Here is a 20,302-nt window from a genome sequence, read left to right as displayed (position 1 = left end):
TGCTAACAACATGAAGGTTCTGTAAAATAGAACAGAGCCTAAAAGGCTCCTGATTTTCCAGTGACATAGTTGAAATAATAATTAGTATTTAAATTAATGGAAACAAAAAACCCAAACTCAATAATAGGTTTATTAAAAGAGAAATCTTTCCATAAGCAAAAGCACTAAAATGTTTTCCATGGGTTAACTCAGATTATTTACCAGATATCTCTACCATGGAGATCAGGTAGGGGTATGTAATCAAACTACCTTCTAAAGCAAACATTTGCTAGTGTAAATTATGTTTAAGCATCCAAGTAGAATTAGGATGCTCTGCTACTTTTTCTTTTTCTTTTTCTTTTTCTTTCTCTTTCTCTTTTTTTTTTTCTTTTTCTTTTTCTTTTTCTTTTTCTTTTTATTTTTCTTTTTCTTTTTCTTTTTCTTTTTCTTTTTCTTTTTCTTTTTCTTTTTCTTTCAGATAAGGCAATGTCCCACTTTTTTCCCCAGCAAAGCATCAAGGCAGACTTTTGGCCTCCACTTCCTCAGTCTGGACTTCTCTTGGACTCCTCAAATTTTTACTTTTTTAGTCATATTTAAGCAGTTGTATTTAATAAATATATACATGACAGGGACCTGCAACCTCTTTTCCCGGGCAACAGCAGGACCTGAACATATTTTTTCTGTCTGGTATTTGCTTTGAAGAACAGATGGCATCAGCCCTTTTTTCCTCACCTCTGCAATGAATCTAGATCTGCTACAGAATATTTCAAGAGTGTGCCAAAAATGCTACCTGTAGCAGCTTGAGTGAAGCTTACTCTGTACTCAGGTACAGCAGCTTTATAGAGTTCTGAGAACTGCAAAACCTGCTCTTTTATAGAGACCTGGTGACCCTCAGTCAAATTCTGCAGGACTACTATCAAAGGCAACTAAATATCAATTAAATTAAAAGAATGTCTCTCTGCCTTTTCAAGGATAAAATACTACCGAATTTCAGATTTTTCCTGGCTGGCCAGAATTTACAGCTAATTTTAATAATAATTTTGTCACTTTCTCTCAAGCGTATGCAAACAAACAGCAAGAGGTAAAAACATCCAAAAAATCTGAAGCATACAATGTCTGTTTATTGTATGCAGCATGGTATTTGTGGGTTTGAGTTTCACATACATTTGTGTGTTTCCTGCAATGAGGACAATTAATGTCTCTTGAAGAATTTGCGCTTTAAAATCTTTTCAAAATTCAGCATCCACTGAAAGTATTGCAGATAACCAGTTAGTGATTACCCCTTTTTTGACAACGCTCAGATACACTTCATTCAACCTGATGCTAATGATTACTAGCCTTGTATTAAAAGGCTAACAAGAGTATTTGTTGCCTGAGTAGATACTCTCTAACACAGAATAGATACATATGTAGCGCTTTTAATTCTGTGAGTACTTCTCTGGTTAGTGTGGCCAGCTTCAGGATCAAATGTGGTAACTGCTGAAAGACGTCTAGCCTCAGCCAAAAAAAAAACCCTGCAGAGGAAGTGCATCAGTTCACCGTGCAGCTGCATAGACATGGATGCCAGCTCAAGAGAGAAGGTAAGGGTAGGAACTAGTAGTTGGAAAGTGGAATCATTTATTTCATCAGCATATGCCAAAATAAACTGCTCATGGGTCTGCTATCTAAGCGTCACCAATATAACAATGACACGTGAGTAGAAACTCACTACTGATAAAGTTTTTTGGTAGTCATCCATAAATTTAAGACTAGAAAACTGAACCCAGATTTTAAAAGAACTCCAGATATCTGATACCAGCATGTAATCGTTCTCTCAAAATTAAATTCAAAGAAAAATCAGATCAGAAACTTGTGCATGAAGATAGGCATGCTCTTGTGAAAGAAATGAAGGTTTGAATTAATGAAGTTGAGTGCCTTTCATTTTGTTGTCCATGCGCATCAGCAGCTGCCCTAATGCAGATGGAATCAGGATGCTCATAGCTCCAAGACACAGGCCATTTTATGCGGACCTAGAAGTGGCTCCAGAAAAGTAAAATGGCCCTATATTTTGAGAATAAATATAGTCTCTGTGATTGGTTTGTCAAATTAAACACTCACAAGTGGTTAACTAAACACGCACACACACACACAGACATCAAATTGAAGTTACAATGAAAAATTGCTAGAATATTAAGTAAACTCCTAGCATTACACCAGGGCCTATGGATTACCCAACTAATCTGGAATAGAGCTTTCTCTGTAAAAATAAACTCTCCAAAGTAGAAAATTATAGGGAATTTCCTTTGGGCTCAGTACTCAGATCTCAGACCTGGGAAATAAATGTGATCTGTAACAAACCTAATAGGAGCTCAAATACTACACAGCCTCTTCTAGTGACCCCAAGGTAATAATTCTTTTCCTCAGTGCTTCTGTTGCTACATCTTAAGGATGGTTCTCAGGACTTGGGGGAAAATGTCTCTTTTTAGAAAGCACCTCCTGAGTTCCCATCTCATTTGCACACAGCACTGTCATTAGACTAATTTTAAACTGGTAATGTGCAGTTGTAGCCTCTTTATTACTAAGGGTGAATAATGCATGCAGTTATCCACACATAAAATGAAATGGTTAGTGGAAGCCTGTACCTTATAAGCCTATGGCTTTTTACTTCAGCTCTTTCCTTTGGATTCAAATAGAGATAGAACGGAGATGTTTGTTATTTCTTTTTCAAAAAGTTGTTACTCAGTTTAATGATGCTTTTTTCTTTACAGCAAGATGAGTAGGAGCTATTAGTGAAAATACTTGAGTTTATAATCCAGCATACACGTGACAAGTCATATAGTGTACATGAACAGCAGTGGTTAGTGAATCACTTCTACTGTAGTGTCTATTTTTCATTCTGCTGATATGTGACAATCCTGGCTTGTAGACTCTCTTGCCATGTCAGAGATTGTGAAACTGGAAGTAACAGGGTAAGAATTAAATTCAAGTTATTTCTGATCAGTCTTAATATTATTTATATCTTCTGTACCTGTTTCAGCCTGTCACAATTCCCTTTAACATAGCACAATGAAGAAAATTTAATACTTTATGCAAAGCACAGCACTGCTTCAGATACACATGAAAACCATGAGTTTCACCTTGGCATTGACTTTGTATGTTGCTGAATGAGATTTGTCTTCTGTCTCTTCCAACAATTGATTTTTTAATTTTTTTGTTGTTGTCTTTTCTTGTGGATAGTGCAAATTATAGCACATTGGTTTTGGCAGCTATGAAGGAAAATTAACATCCCCACATTTGGAAAGACTGTATAGAGACGAGACATATATTATCATCACATGAATAAGACACAACAACACTGTCAAGAAGTGCTGGGAAGGAAAAGTAGAATATCTTTCTTTCAAAGACTTTACATTACCACTGTTTCTACATTTTCATCTTGGAACTTCTTCAGTTCTGGCTTGACCACTGTCAAAGATGTTCTATTTAAAGTTAAAGTCAGATTACTGGTGTTTCAGAGATTTTGCTACAATTTAATAAAAGCAGAGGAAGGTGTCACAGCTTTAGTTATAAGTATATATAGGGGAAAATAGTGTAAATTATCAAGTAAACATTGTATGTCATTCTCTAGGAGCTAAAGTACAGTAACAACCTTTAAAGCTATGATATTTCCCAGACTATAAGAGTCTTCACAATGGTACCCCAAGAGGAAAATTTAAATATCATCCAGTAAAATGATGCAACTAAGTATCCTTTTTAAGACCAGTTTATTTAATTTCACTGTCAAAGCAGCCTGGATCAGCATATTCTTAAAGCTTAAAAACATGTCAAGGTGGAAAGAGGGCACAACAGCACAAAAGTCCTAACAGACCCTGTCAACATTCATGAAGGATGTTATACTAATAGACACTATTTATTTATTTATTTATTTATTTATCTACAAGAGAAATATAACACCACTTTGTCTCTAGATGAGAAATATGGATGGATATTCACTGATGTATGCTTTTCACAGATGTCTCCCAGAACTGGCGTGTCTTGTTCACTGTGTCTGACCAGAGGTTATGCCACACGACCAAAACTCTCTTCCTTCCTTCTTGGTTGATGGGGAGTGTCTGTAAACCTGGTCTCAGTAGGTGAACCTGTGGGCTCTGGCCTCCCCCAGGCCAAACTCTGCCACAGTTGATTTTCAGGACAGCTGTGGCATTTGGTTTTCTTGTGAATACATTCTCCCTCGGTCTTGTTTATTTGTGCCTTGACCTGAGGTAATTAAACAATAGTGTCACCATTATTGTATCTCAAGTTCTGTTGGGCAGCTTAAATCACAGTCCAAAACTCCAGTCAGATCAAGGATGGGTGGACCTCATGGTCACAGCTTCTTCATACAGTTTTGCCATAATGGGCAAAACTGCTTCATAGCAATGCTTAAGCCACTCCCCTATAACATTTCAGTCTCTGACACTCCTGATGTGCCCAGAGCCCCTGTGAAGCTTTGGACACAGTGCCACATGACACCCCAAGCCCCACAGTGCAGAGGTCTGGCTTTGGAGAATAGGCTATGCAGGGCACGAGGAGTCGGCCGGATGGATGCAGCCAGGGAGTTTTGGTCAGTGGCTCCATGTTCAGGTGGAGGCCAGGGATGATGAGTGTCCCTCAGGGCTCTGCCTTGGCACAACAGCTCTTTAATGGTTTTGCCAATGACACAGAGAGTGGATGGACCTTCCCTGCAGCACAAGGTTTGCAGGGTTGCAGGGGACAGGCAGCTGGGCAGGCCAGGGACTGAGGAGAAGGACGTGGGGGTGCAAATGGAGGAGAAGCTAGTGTGAGCCAGCCATTTGTGCTCACAGCCCAGAAAGCCAGCCATGGGCTGGGCTACACAGAAAGGAGCAAAGAGGAGAGGTCAAGTGAGGTGAGCACGGCCCTCTAGTCCATTTTTGTGAGACTGTACCTGGAACATTGCATCTGTGTCCAAGCATTAAGAGGATGTTGACCTGATAGAATGAGTTCAGAGGAGAGGAACAGAGATCCTCAGAGAGCTGGAGTACCTCTCCTATAATGACAGGCAGGGCAGAGAATAAGTTCCAATCCAATTAGCCTCTGTCTCGGCTAAGGCACAAATGAGACAAATGTGATGACAACATGCAAATTTTATTTAACATGGATTTTATTTAACAAGAAATGTGAAGTAGAGGGATAGCAAGAAATAGGAAAGAAGTCTCAGAGAGAGAGAAAGAGAACAGAAGATAGTCAGAGGGAACTAGAGGATCTTTAAGTCTCTTCCCAATCCAAAACATTCTGTGATTCTAGAATATGTCCGTATGTGTATCTTAACTTGATATCATTATCATCATCAACAATATAATTATCATAAATATAATACTATCATCAATAATAATAATTATTGTTGTTATTATTATTTGCTCTTACTACTATTTCTTCATCTTATTTTTCTAATTATTTTTCTTCTTATTATTTTTACTACTATTTCTCCTTTTCCATCATCTTCTTCTTCTTGTTCTTCTGCTGCTGCTTTTTCTTCTTATTATTATTCAGTACTACTAATTCCTAATTTTCTCCATTTTATTGTTATTATTCCTGTTCTTATTCTTTCTCTTTTTGTGTCTTTCCGGCATGGGGTTTTTTGGTCAGTTTTTTGTGGGGGTTTTCTTTTTTTTTTACTACTTCTATTTCTTAAATAGATTTCTTTCATTTGTTTTGAATGAACTGTATGTGTTACAATCTTGCAGTGCACAGTCATGTCCTGGGAGCAATATCTCCTGTCTGAGCCCATTCCTCATGGATAAAATCCCAAAGGATCAGCAGGTAATCCTTTGAGGATGAGAGGAAATGGCCTTTCCTCCAGAGTAGGTTCCACCAGGGAAGGTTCAGATTAAACATCAGAAACAATATTTCCCTGACAGAATTGTCAGTCCCTGGAAGAAGCTGCTCAGGAAGGTTGTGGACTCACTATCTCTGAAAAAGTTCAAGAATTGTCTGGATGTGGCACTTGGGGACATGGTTTTGGGGTGATGATGGTGGTGCCAGGGTGACAGTGGAACTTGATGACTTTCAAGGTCTCTTCCCACCTGAATGATCCTCTGTGACTCACTGCTGAGCCACCTTGCCACCAAATGTCCCCCAGGTGTGCTGGTTTGGGGCTGGCCACGTAAGTAATATTTGGTCTTTGGGACAACAATTTGGGATGCTGCAAAGCAGCTGGGCAATTGCTGAGGCTGCAGGGACAAGTTTGAGGCAGAGGCAGCCGTGCGGTTCCCTCAGGATGCTGGGCAGGCTATGGGCCGGCTGCCATCTGTGGGGCCAGCAGTGGGCCCTAATCTTCAGGCTGTGGCACCAGGCAGGGGCAGCGGAACAGGCTGTACAGCGCTTGTCTGAGACGGGATGGACCTTTCCTGTGGGGAGCTGGCTGCCACCTGAAGGCCGGGGCTCCCAGCCGGGGAGCTGAGCACCTGGGGCAGCTGTACAGGGCAGGGCCTACCTCTGGTGCCTGTCCCTCGATGGTAGGAGAAACTGCATGTCCTCTGAGGGCTTGGGCTCTCACATAGGGCGGCAAGGCATGGAGCGGCACTTGGGGGTATGGCTCAAATGCCTGGCGCCCAACCCAAGCCTCCCGAGGGACAGGCACTGGGAATCCATCCTCTGCAAAGCGTGCAAGTATTTGCTCTTGGTCTTCCTCTTCAGACAGCTCAAGGACACTCAGATTGTCCAACTCATCCTCCCGCAGCAAGGGTTTGACCCTGGTGCTGTGGGCACTCATGTGTTCCCAGCTGTCCTGCATGAGCTCTTCATCACTGTCATTTTCCCACCTGGACTGCATGGAAGGTCTATTAACATTCTCTTTGGACAACTTTTGGCCAATGGAATCTTCCACTTTGGAAAGCTCTTGGCCAATGGACTCTTCCCAATCAGAGAGTTCTTGGTAGCTACTGGCTTCATGGGACAGTTCTTGCTCACTGTATTCTTCCCAGGTAGACAGTTTTTGGGAGCTATCAACTTCTTGGAAAAACTCTTTCTCCATACATTCTTCCCAGTCAGAAAATTCCAGGTAGCTCCTGGATTCTTCTGGAGACAACTCTTGCTCCATGCAGTCTTCCCCTGGGGCCAATTCCTGATAGCTAGCAACTTCTCCAGGGGACAGTTCTTGCTCTATGCAGGCTTCCCCTGAGGACAATTCCTGGTAGCTACCAACTTCTCCTGGGGACAGCTCTTTCTCCATACAGGCTTCTCCTGGGGACAGTTCCTGGTAGCTACCAACTTCTCCTGGGGACAGCTCTTGCTCTATGCAGGCCTCCTCTGGAGACAATTCCTGGTAGCTAGCAGCTTCTGGGGACAGCTCTTTCTCCACACAGGCTTCCCCTTGGGGCAATTCTTGGCACCTATCAGCTTCTGCTGGGGACAGCTCTTGCTCTGTGCAGGCTTCCCCTTGGGACACTTCTTGGTATTTATTCATATCCCGTTGGGAGAGCTCTGGGTCTTCCTTACCATCACATTGGGAAAGCTTGATCTCCCCAGCCAAGGTGCCCTCCTCGCTCTCCTGTTCTGACAGGACTGACCTCCTGTCTGCCTCCCCCTGGTGCTCACTGAGAGCCTGCCCTCCCAGCAGGCGGGGTGAGGGGCTGGGCGGGCAGCAGGGGCTGTGTGGAGCAGAGATCGGTCTCTCTTCCTTTTCCACTGGAGCTGCTGCTTCCTGTTCTGCAGACGTGCTTTGCTCCAGGTCCCTCTGTTCCTCTGGCTGCTGGCCAGATGCCTGGACCTCAAGCACAGCCTTGCCCACCACCTCAGAGCTGATGTGCCCTGCTAAGTCCAGCAGAGCCTGGCTGCAGCCTGGGGGACTGCTTGGGGCAGGGACTTGGCTCTCTGTCCCTGACAATGGCATCTCACCACTCAGGACGGGAGACTCTGGTGCTTTTTCCTTCTCAGGAACCAGAGGCTCGGGAGGCTTCTCCTCCTCAGCAGCTCCTGCCAGGGCAGTAATAGCTGCTGGCTCAGCCTCCGTGGGACTTCCCAGGGCAGGAGAGGTGCTGGGCAGCTCACAGGCTATCACAGTGCCTATGCTGCTGGAAGAGCTGGGCCTCTGTTGGGCACAAGTCTGGGCATCTTCATTGTCCTCTGTGTGCAAGGGTTTGTCCCAGGTCTTGTAACTGACTTCTCCCCTCTGGGACAGCCCCTGGCTGTTCACACTTTCTCCCTGTTGGGACAGCATTTGGTCACTCTTCCCTTTTTCCCATTGGGGCAGCTCTTTGACATTGTAGCCTTTTCCTTGGGATAACTCCTTGTTACTGTTGTCTCCTATTTGAGACAACTCTGGGTCTCTCTTGTCCACTTCCAATTGGTACATGTCTGGATGGCCTTGCACATCTTCCAAAAGAGATAGATCCTGGTATCCCTGCTCTTCCCACTGGGACAGCTCTTGGTATGTTGGATCTTCTTCCCACTGGGACAACTCTTGGTATTTGTCATCATCTTCATGCCATGGGTACAGCTCCCGGACTGCCGTGCTTTCTTCCCAGTGGTACAGCTCTTGCTGTGTTCCATCTCCCTGCTGGACTCTCACACCTACCTCCCACTGCACTGTCATTCCCTCTTGCCATTGGTAAAACTCTTCGACTCTCACTTCTTCCCACAGGCAAAACTCCCGGCCTCTAATATTTCCCCACTGGGAAAGTTCTTGATCTGCACCATCTTTCCACTTCTCTTCAGTCTCTGCCAGGGGCAGGGCTGAGCTGCCCTCTGCCCCCAGCCACGGCCTGCTGAGGGTCTGGTCTTCCTGGCAGCTGCATAAGGGGCTGGGGGACTGGGAGTTGTGGTTTACCTTGCCCTTTTCCATCTCGGACATCCTCTAATACAGAGGAATCTTGGGAGCTACTTCCTCCCACGATGGCAGCTCTCATGAGATTGGTCACAACGGGACTGGCTCTGCACCCATGAAATACCTCCTGGCAGGGCGTGGCTCTGCCATGTCACAAGGGCCTCTGGGCACCACAATGTCCCACATCACCCTTGGGCCCTGGCACAATGCATCTGTGTCACAAAGGGCCAGACATGGCACCCCTTCAACAGCCAAACTTGCTGGAACTGTGTGTTTCTAGACCCCTCATAACTTTATAATCCAGCCATTAAAATTATCTGAAATGCCTCTGCCTGAATTAAGGTGCAAATGAGATCATGTGCCAAAGTATGGGTTTTATCTAACAGTAAATGACACAGAGAGACAAGAAAGAAGGAAGGAAGAAAGGAAGGAAGGAAGGAAGGAAGGAAGGAAGGAAGGAAGGAAGGAAGGAAGGAAGAAAGAAAGAAAGAAAGAAAGAAAGAAAGAAAGAAAGAAAGAAAGAAAGAAAGAAAGAAAGAAAGAAAGAAAGAAAGAAAGAAAGAAAGAAAGAAAGAAAGAAAGAAAGAAAGAAAGAAAGAAAGAAAGAAAGAAAGAAAGAAAGAAAGAAAGAAAGAAAGAAAGAAAGAAAGAAAGAAAGAAAGAAAGAAAGAAAGAAAGAAAGAAAGAAAGAAAGAAAGAAAGAAAGAAAGAAAGAAAGAAAGAAAGAAAGAAAGAAAGAAAGAAAGAAAGAAAGAAAGAAAGAAAGAAAGAAAGAAAGAAAGAAAGAAAGAAAGAAAGAAAGAAAGAAAGAAAGAAAGGAGAAAAAGGGAAATAGAGGGCAGAGGTGGGGGCAAGAAAGAGAGTGACAGAAATAGATTAAGTAGAAAATATCACCACTCTGTTGGTCCCATTGATGGTGTCCATGAGGGCTTCTTGGTGGTGAGGGTCCTCAGCAAACATCGAGTTCAGTGGATTGATAAACACTTGGGCTGGGTGAGAAGGCCCAGGTACCTCTGCTGGGGAGGGGAACAAATTTGACATAGCCTCTTGCAGATCTCTCTGAATCTGTTGAATCACCTCACATCACATGCAAATGCTCGGCTGCAAGGCCTCACCAATGAGTCTGGGGAGAGCTTTGTGGGTCCTTGTTGGATTATGACACCTCCTCATGTGCCCCTCATGTGCATGTCCCATGGATGTGGCTTTCCCGGGGTGGGAGGTTTTACAGCTGAGGCAGTTTGTGTGGTGGAGGATGGGTCGCTGATGTGCTGAGAATTCAGTGTACATTCCTAGAGTGGGGCATAACTATGGAACGCCTCAGCTTTATTTCACTGTGCAATCTAGGCAGCTAGAATACCTTTGGTGGCACAAACAAATTTACAGAGTATGTGACAGGAAACTGTTAGATATTGATAATATGCAATTATACATGTTATAAACTTTGCACCTATTCCACATTCCATACCTTTCCTAAAGGAAAATTTGCAGCTGGGTAATTCTCCTATGACTAGCCTTTAGCTCTTGGCATTTATCAACAGTATTGGCCATTACATCAGTGTTACATTTAGTCATGGGGAAAGAAGCTGTAAACAGTCTCTCAAAACAGGGATCAACGGCAGAATTGATTTAAACTGACCCTGACAATGAAGCGGACTCATTACAAGGCTCTGTAGCCATGGCCCATTAAAGTAATCAGGTGTTTTTCCCTTGATGTTTTGGAGACACTGAAATTTTGTCAACATTGAAATAGAATGAACTGCCAGGAGTGTATCTGAAGTTGTCAATGACATCTCTTTCAATGCTGTTCTAATTCCACTGAGTATAAGACAGAAAAGTATGGGTTACTCTGTGACAGATTTATAAAAAGTAAACAAAAATCTTAGCAACTCCGTTATCTATCCCATTGATTTTCCTTTTCCCTGGTGTCTCCAGGGTTCCCAGCTATAACAATTTCTGAAGGGGCTATTCTTCCAAGAACAATTTTCTTAAGGGGTAAATGGAAGAACAATATATCTGTAAAATGAATTTGTAAAGTTTCCAGAGAGAAAATACTTTTTTTTTTATCTCTTCCAGGAAGTGTTTTCTGTAATGCAAACATTCAGCCTTTTAATAAGTTTAAGATAATTAGATACCGGCTGTTACTCTGGGAATTACCCCTTCAAGATGCTAAGGAAAATATTTTCCAAGTGGGATCAGGCAGGCACTAGAACAGATTCCCCAAAAGGGGTGTGGGGCCTCCATTCAGTTCATCTGAGCTAGGCACTAAGCAGCCTGAGCTGATGTTGCAGGTAGTCCTGCTCTGAGCAGGTTTTTGGACTGGGTGATGTCCCATGTTCCCTTCTAAAGGTCTTCTCTCAGACTATTATTTTGAGGACTTCTAAAGAAAGTGCTATTTTCTTCAACTCTTGCACTTCAATTGACAGCAGATCCCTGTTCTCAAGGACATTTATTGTCTACTCAGACTTGGGTCTCTATTAATTAGTAAAATAAAATAACTGACTGAGAAGGAGAAAATGAGGATTTTTACAAAATAAATGTAACTTTAAGAGTGGGGCACTTTTCTTTTGACCTTAAGTAAGCACTGAATAATCTTGGTTATGAATAATAGAAAATTAATTTCTTTTTACAAAAACTACTTTTATAGCAGCTTAACATAAGTTTCTCTACAGGACTTAGCTCTGATCTACATATTCCTGAGAACAGAAGCTGGCCATTGTCTCCTAATAGATTGGGTGCCAAAATACTTTTGTGTGCTCACTGTTGTGACTGCAGTTTCACATGGTCAGAGGTATCAAAACTTTGAAATCAGCTCTGATACAGAAAAATACTCAAACAAAATAATGTTTTTTCTTTAGCTGCAGCATGGTCTGGATTTTTCTTTCTCTTCAGGTAGTGGGTTTGGACCACAAAACGCTAATCCACAGATAAAACCAACCTAACCTGTGGGACTCTTCCCTCAGATTTTTTCTCAACCCATGAGGTTGTAAACTGCTAAATTGCACAAAATGTCATTGTGCATAATCCTTGGAGAGTAGGAGACCTGGTTCCATTATTTGACTGATTTTTGTGGGTTTTTTTCAGACCTCTCAACATTTGGTTCTTGCTGACTGAGTCTCTGGGGATGTAAGAAACAAAGAGTGGCACGTTTTTTTGCCTTTAGCACTGAACAGTGCTGTGGCTTCTCTGGTTACCGTATGTCCCAAAAAGAAAATGCGGGGTGCCAGATGATGCAATAACATGTGCCATGCTACTGGCTGAATAGAAGTGATTCAGCTGCACCACTTTCTTGCCTGCAGGTCTGCATTCTCATTCTTCCTTAGTTTCATGCATTCAGAGTTAAAGTTTGCGGGGCATAACTGAATGCAAAGATCTAATTCTCTCAGTTTGAGGGACTGAAAATACGATCATATTTGCACTAGGCTGTCTTAGTTGCTTGTTATGAGATAGGCTTTTTCAGGGAGTGTTAGCGTGGAGCTGATTAAGAGGCATCCCCTTCTCTTTCAAGAGGGAGCTAACAATGAATACATTACTGATTCAGGAACCTGGCTAGCTACCCAGACTTAGGTGAGATGAAACCAGACAGAGCACAAATGCTTACAAGGCCAGCCCTAATCCCAACAGTCTGAAACCACAATTTAATTTTCCTAGGAGGCAGACCCAGCCGGTTTAACCTTTTTTCTGTGTTTCTGTCCTTCAATTTTCATATGCCAATGACATTGTCCTTACTAGCAATGTCTGGGTTCCTATTCCACGCTAATTAACTTTACTTTTGTGGAGGAGTTAACAATAGCAAACTACCTAGCATGTCTCAAGATCCAAACCTGCCTACAGGCAGGAGCCACAGACCATAGATGCATGGAACAGTTTTTGGAGGCAGAACTACAGACAGGTAGAGGAGAGAAAAAAAGAGATGTTGAACTGAGGAGGTGAAAGATAGGAAGAAGAGAGGAAGATGAGGGCTGATAGAAAGTCTTTGGTTATGAGGATATACATCTGGGTTTTTGCGAGAAGTGTAGAACCTCTAATTCCTGGCAAAGTCCAGAGCTGTGTGAAGTCTGCCTTGGTGCAAGTAAGTGATCTGCATATCACCCTGTACCCTAGCCTTTCCACCTGTTTACAGAATGGAATCCAGCAGTAGCTCAAATATCATCCATGAGATTCAGAGTCTGATTTGATTTTTATTCTGCCCTGCAAATATGGAGTGACAAAGTAGTTTGGAAGTACAGAAAAAGTAAAATATTATAAACTTAAAAGAAGCGAGAAATGCAAAGCTGGCAAAAAACAGAAAGGTGAATTACAGCTGATATGCTTGGATTCTGTAGGTATTTCCTCTATTGGTTAAGTATTTCCAGTTTGTATATCTAACTGTCATTTTGTAAATATTCAATAACTGTCCACTAGTCAATACCAGGTACATTTTGCTAGCCTCCCACACTTCTGGGATCAGAGAGCTTTCTCTACCTCCTGTCAGCTTTCTCAGTTATTACCCACATTTTTTTCTGGAAAAAGACTTCAATCCGCTGCAAAGCATGTCCTGCAGTGGTCTGGGACTCCTTCTATCTCACTGAGACTTGTATGCATAAGTGGCATGGATCTGGTACAATCCTTTTCACTGCTGAGCTAACATTTGGAGCCATTTTGTATCTCATTAGACACACAGGACATTTTAGAATTTTAAATTTCAGTGTTTTCTAAAAAATATTTTACTTCATTCATAATATGCAAGGAATTAATATCCTAGATTTATATGCCAGACTGGCAAGTAGAAGAGGGAAGGGTATCTGGCGATAGTGTTTCAGTTTTTGTCTTAGGGGTTTCCAAATTTTTCTCTGATCATCTATTTTTATGTATAATTATTCTATTATAAACCTTGTTGTGATACCACAATAATTTTATAAATATGCAATTAAAGGTGGGCCCAGTTCAGCCTGAATATTTGTGTGTATGTTTGTATGTTTATCATTGCCTCTCTATATGAGGTTCATTTCCAAGGAATCCAAACCTGGATCCAAGTCCAAAGTCCTCAGATGGTCCTTGTCATTGCAGAAGGCTAAGCCAAAACAGCTGAGCGCAACTTTGAAGACATTTACACTCTAAATCCTGGTCCAAATGACTAGAATTCCTTTCCTTCTCCCATGCCTTTAATCTAAATTGAAGATAAGATCTAGGGAGCACGGGAAAAAGAAAAGACAATATCAACAGTTGATATTAATTGCTCTTTATCAATCCCTGAAGAGTTCTCAAAATATTTAAACAATCTGCTCTAAGTAACAACATTAATAAACTAAATGTGAGAAAGAAGAAAAGCCAGTAATTACAGCAGAGTTTAAACATCACATCTGATAAGTAACAAAGACCTCTAAATTAAACAAATAAAAAAGATAAAACAGAAAGCATAGTAAAGAAAAAAATCAAAGCATTGTCCTAAATGGCATAGAGGTCACATGAATTAAATACCTCTAATGTCTTTCCAGAACAAAAACATCATTAAAAGCCTGGAAGAACTGAGTTCTAAATTAATTCTTCATCAACATTCAAAGTGCTTCCCTCTCTTTCCTATCCCAACATTTTTCCTAAGGCTTCATGCTTGACCCATAAAAACCATGTCATTGTCATAAACAAAAAATAAGCTTTTGACCATTAATGGAAGATTAGATTGTTGTAGGAAGTAGGTGGAGTATGAAAGCCTTAAGGCAAGTGTATGTTCAAGGTCTGAAAGAGGCTATTTGTATGGAATATTTATGAAATGCATGGAATTTATTTGTTATTTATTGCAATTATGTATTCTTTTTGTCAACCAGTTATATTTACTAAGTGCCAGTTACTTGCAGATTCATTTGATTTGAATGTGAAATATTTGTCAATTTTTATGGCAGTTCTGCAACGTAGTAGAACACAAATTTTTGCCAAAACGATCCCAGTCAGTGCAACTTGCAAAAGCTTGTGGTGTGTTAGCTTAACCCAACTTTTTGGGTTAGAGATAAGGCTGCTGAATTGTATCATACATAATTTAACTTTCACAGGACTTGAATGGATAGATACCTTAAATTCACCTTTATTTAATCCATACAAGGCCTTTGGGCAGGCAGCTTTCAGCAACCTCAGTCAGCACTCCCTTCTCCCTGCTGCTGAAATTTCCTCATCTTCATCCTTGATGTTTTACATGGCTGACAGTCTTCTCTTTCATTAGTCATTTCTAACAAAGTGATGCAGTGGAGTTTAATATACTTCACTCTAGTGTAGCAAGTATATTTTTTCTGGTTTTACTATTAAGAAGTTACATTTTTATGCAACCCTACAAAAATTTTGTTAAGATGAAACACTGGGAGCATTTCCATTCAGATGAAGGATATGTCAGAATTGTAAGACTGTTTCTCATGTGGTTCTTTAGTGACATATATTTTTTCCTGTTAAAAAGAAAAAAAAATAGAAAAAGAAAAGAAAACCCAACAAAGGAAATTGGCCTGGGGAAAATGCCACTGAGATACTGTTAAGAAGTCTGACTTAAAGCCAAGCAGCATATGCAGGGCGAATGCTCAGTCCACCCATTGTGCTTAAAGCCACAGGGGGCTGAGAATAGTACCCTATGAGATTTTACTAGAAGTGTGGTAAAAATATTCTGGTATAGCTACCTCTCTTTCTGAAATGAGAAACCTTATTTTGCATTAACTTACACTATCTACTTCAACATAGGTTTTTATTTCTGTGTTGACACTGCATCATTATGCATTTAAATAAGAGCTGTGAATGAAGTGCAGACTATTCCTTAGCATACTGCCAAGTTAATTGTAACCTGGATACCATTTATTCCAATGCAGGTAATGAGGGACCATTGAGTCCATGGCTGCAGAAGTCACGGGCATGGTGCATTTAGTAGCTAGTCCTTTTACCACAATGCAGCCCAAGAAGATCTATTTCAGTCTACTCTAATTTTGAGTAATGCTCAGACTGTTTTAAGTTGTGCTAAGGAAAGACTTCTTTCAGGCATAGGGCAGAATTAGGAAGGTGAAGAGAAGAATCACATTTGTTCATCTTTAACTCTCCTGTTTTAAGAACAGTGTTGTTTACCAGAGAACATGATCCATCTTTGACTGTTTTTCTTTTCTTTTCAATTAAAATAAGGAAATTAATTTTGGGCTATCTGATAGCTTGGAAGTGTGGAAGTTGTGCTGGCTAGCCTCCCTTGAAACACACCCTTTAAAGGGCAGAGACCTGGTACAGTCACTGCCTCCGCACGTCACTGAGGTGGCCAAAGCAGACAGCGGCTCCTGAAACTGGAGCACAGCCCTGATCTTTGCTGGTGGCAGTGCACAATGCTCTGCCTCTTGCTCCAGGCTTGGAAAAAATCTGTTATTAAACCTTAAGGAAAAGGCAAGTTTGTTAGCTAGAGTATTAGCTACAACCTTCAAAACAAAACTTGTTATTATATTGTCACAGAATGCCTGTAGATTTATGAGGCCTTGGGAATACAATAAATTAATCACAGTAGTACTTGTTTGTTTTAATGAAGGTTTGCAAAACAAGCAATAAAGAGTGGATGTGATTTTTTCTTACTTCAAAATCTATTAGCTATTGCTCTGAGTCTAGTTTTCCTTAAAATGAGCTGTTCTAGAATACATCTAGGAGTCATGAGTTGGATGAATATGATTAGGATTTCAGGAGTTACAGTCACAAGTCAAAAATCATCAGATCCTAAGTTTGACCTTCATTGTATTTCTTCTTTAGCTACAATAGTAATCTATAAATTTTACAAACACTACATGCTACAGTTTATATTATTACAAAGAGCTAGCTAGGGGGAAAAAAAAGAATGATTATTAAAGGAAATAGGCCCTGACTTTCCAGTAAAATAAATGGAAATACCATAAATGGAAGTATCAAAAGTTTTACTTTATCTCTTGAATTAATTAATTAATAATTTAATGGAAGCTTTCTATTTTAGAACTCAGATGTTTTTTATTAGGACTGCTAAAATGCTTAACAAATCATTGCATAATTTGTCAAATTACATCCAACTGCATTAACTAAAAGAATATTTGTTTTCAGTAGTTCTGAAGAAGTATTACTTCAAAAGCTGATGTACTAATCATTCCTCAAAATCTAATTCTGTTCCTATTCTATATCTCACTTCACATTAAGAACACCATGTCTTACACCTAAAACACCTTGAAACCACAGGCTGCACACTCCAGCAATGGCAGCCGCAGCTGCTGGGGATGCCTGTTATCTCCATGCTACACCGCCTCTTGAAGGAGTCTGTTTTCTCAATTGATGACATTGCGCAGCTTTTATTTTTGTCAAGGCTTTTTCAGTAGAGTGGCATGATGCGAAATAGAATAACCTGATGAAATACAATAAGTTAATAATAGTGCCGTACAGAGACCACCTTTCATCATGATAGTTCTGTAAGAGTTTTACTTAGACTGTACATATAAAAATCATTCTTCACCCACCACTGAAATGCAGTTACTGTTACAGAAGAATAGGGTAACCGTACCATGCCAGGAATAACAGCTTTTTTGAGTAAGGGAAATTAAGAAAAATGTCTTCATATGAAACAATAATGGGAATACTTAGGGACGCTGGATCTAATTACTAGCATTTGCATTTGGTCAACGTGTTTAAAGGGTTTCTTGTAAATGCATGAATCAGTAATAGGAATAGGGGTATCCATAAATATTTAATTTGCCACAAGTTCTTTTTACTTTATCTTTCCTTTTCTCAGAAACAGCACCTTAAGTATCAAATAAAGAAGAAAAAAACCCATATTTCCAAATTTACTCAAAGAAGGAAATGCCAGTTAGTCATGAAGAATTGGCTCTAAAATGTTCACATTTTTGCACCAAATACTGGACAATTCTAACTCTTCCATGTGGTGTAATTCAACAAAAAGCATCTGGGGTATTGTTGCGAGTTGCTACAGAACCTAAGGGTAATCTAGGTTCTTTTAGTAGATCCCTTGGGGCAGATTAGAGTGAGCAACACTGGATGATTGGTGTTTGTAAATATACACATGTAGGGTTTATTATGGAACAGTTTTGTTCCAAAGAAAAGCAGGTACGTAGGCATTTTGATTATTATTGCCTATAGTTATGTGCAGAAAATCAGGCTATGAAAAGCCAATGTCCATGCAGGAGACAGAGGAATCCTGCAACTTTATTTGAATAAAAGGAGCATACACTGGGGAATACACTCGTGGGGTTTTTCAAGATTTTGGAGGATGCAGCCTCCTTTGATCCTCAGCTCCTGGTCCCATGCTACCTTCTTCCCTTCCCCATTGACAGAGGTACTAGGAAGGTACAGCCTTCTGAAACTGCCTACCACATATTTCCCCCTTGAATATGTAATTTTCTCCAAAGTTCAGAAATCCAGGCTATCTGGGTCCTGCAACAGTCTTAGTGCAGACCAATTTGACTATTACCCTAACGTTCAGAAGTTCAAACTGTAGTCAAATTGCCTGGTTTCTGTAAAAACTTGTGTGGCTTAAGGTTGATAGAGACATTAAGATACATTTCAAAGACATTAACACCCATTTCTCCTAAAGGCCCTCACCTATTGAGTTGTTTGTATAAACATTAGTACTCATCTTTCCTATCAGAAATAGAACAATATGAAAGAATTGCAATATGAAAGTGCAACATCACTCAAGAACATGCACGAGGGAAAGAAAAGAAAGAGAGAGAAAGGGCAAGAGAGTGAAGTTCTCATCACCCACAGGCCCCAAAACAAGACTTGGTTACTTTGCAGTCTTGGTTGAAGTGGTCACAAACTGGATCCTTTGGGTCATGAATGAAGTCCTTAAGAAGTGGTGGGAAGGAATTCACAGGAAAATCTATGAAACACGAAATCTTCTGGGTTTGTAACTACTCAGGTTTGGGTGGGAATACTCAGGTGCTACCCCTGTGGTGAGGAAACTTTGGGAGTCCCTGACCTTCTAAGACAACACAGCTGCCCATCACAGCAGCACGCTGAGTCGATGATGCCCATTATGGCCATTAATAGAGATGAACGGCTGTGGCACTCTCGGGCCACAGTCAACATCCCAGTAATTCCTCAGGCTGGGGAGGAAAGGGAGCCCCACAACCCAGTGCTTTGTGCAAGGCAGGATAATTCAGCATGGCAAGGGGCACCTGCTCAATTCCACAAGAGCCTCTCATACCTCACTCATAGCCCATCCTTCACCTCCTGTCTTTTCAGATCACAGGTTTAGCCACTGCACACCCAAAAGCTCACCTACTTCACCTCAGCAAAGCACCCTGGTGTGTTCACAAATGGGGGATAAGTTTGGAGTTGTTATCCTTCAACAGTTCAGTTTCTCACAGGTATGTCCAGCTAGAATTCTGTCACACCAAAATCTGAGTCCCAGTGACATTCAGTGCAGTACAATACTGCCCGTGGCACCTACAATAAAAGCCAGCGCTGTATTTGCTCTCAGAGGTCCATGATACAACATGACAATATTGATACTGGGAATATCAGAGCCAATATAACTGTAAGCCATAAGCATTTACAATGCAGATTTATGACTTTTGATTTAAAAATTCATTTAAAGCGTCATAAGTTATTCAATGCATGGTAATTGTGTGTGGGGTTTAGCCTTTACTAGTAACACTGAAAAGAACAAACATTTTTCTTTGAAGATTAAGTCTATTTGCTGTGAGCTAACAGCACTCCCCATCAATGGGCTCATTAAAAGTGCTGCATGCACCTTTTCCAGCCTGATCATTGTTTTTGCAATAAGCAATTATTGAAAAATGGAAATGATCATATCAAGATTGGGAGAGATAGAAGGATCATAACATCTCCTTTTTCTTGATACTCATCACAGCATGTAAATCAGCATCTGTGACATTTATGACACGGCATATATGGGAAGTCTAGCCAAATATGAGAGAGGAATTTGGTTGATGCTTCTCAAAAACTTAAAAAAATATTGTAAATTCACTGGAAGTGAATGAGCTGAAGGGTTAAAAACGAAAATAACAGTTCATGCCTGTAGTTAAGCTGGTGATGAATTATCCGTACAGTGTCATAGGGATTAGTCTCATTGCATGCCATTATTGATTCAGTGGAAAAGGATATCAAAACAGTAATGAGTTTTGGAAATGCAAATAAACATGAAGGAGGCCAGAAGCAATAATGAAGTCCATACTAAAAGGAAAGGAATATGAATTGGAAGTATTATACTGTGATTCAGTATGAAAAAATTGCAACCTATTATAACTAAAGAATCTAGAATTGATGTATATCAGCAAAAAAGAAAGATAATAATGATGGACACCTTAGACATCTGTAGTATCATCTAGTGCCTAAAAAGTATGTTTCAGGTTAGACAGTCATAGGAGAAGGCAGTAAAGGGCAGCAAGGGGCTGAATTACAAGTCAGCTTGGAAAACTAAACCTATCTGCAGCTCTGACAAGCAAACCAGCACTGCTAGGTAAGAATTGTGTAGGGCTTCTAAGTCCTGTACATTTCTAGAAAGTGTAAAGCATTGCTTTTGCAAATTTTCTTACTCACTTT

At 40.8% G+C, this 20,302-nt stretch overlaps 1 protein-coding gene across 1 annotated transcript; it reads right to left on the bottom strand.

Moving 5' to 3' along the window:
* Positions 1-6,286: 6,286 nt before the first annotated feature.
* LOC148219888 (uncharacterized) lies at positions 6,287-8,800 on the bottom strand. Its single transcript, XM_088157025.1, has 2 exons — positions 8,465-8,800; positions 6,287-7,903 (listed from the first exon to the last, which is right to left on the bottom strand). Exons 1-2 carry the CDS (start codon positions 8,798-8,800, stop codon positions 6,287-6,289), a joined length of 1,953 nt encoding a protein of 650 aa, XP_088013151.1.
* Between the last annotated feature and the right edge of the window lie 11,502 nt (positions 8,801-20,302).

This window comes from Sturnus vulgaris, chromosome Z (assembly GCF_052056855.1).
Source record: "Sturnus vulgaris isolate bStuVul1 chromosome Z, bStuVul1.hap1, whole genome shotgun sequence".
In the NCBI taxonomy this organism is placed as follows: Eukaryota; Metazoa; Chordata; class Aves; order Passeriformes; family Sturnidae; genus Sturnus; species Sturnus vulgaris.
Note: the sequence above shows the minus strand (reverse complement) of the source record. Positions and strands in the feature narration are given on the sequence as shown.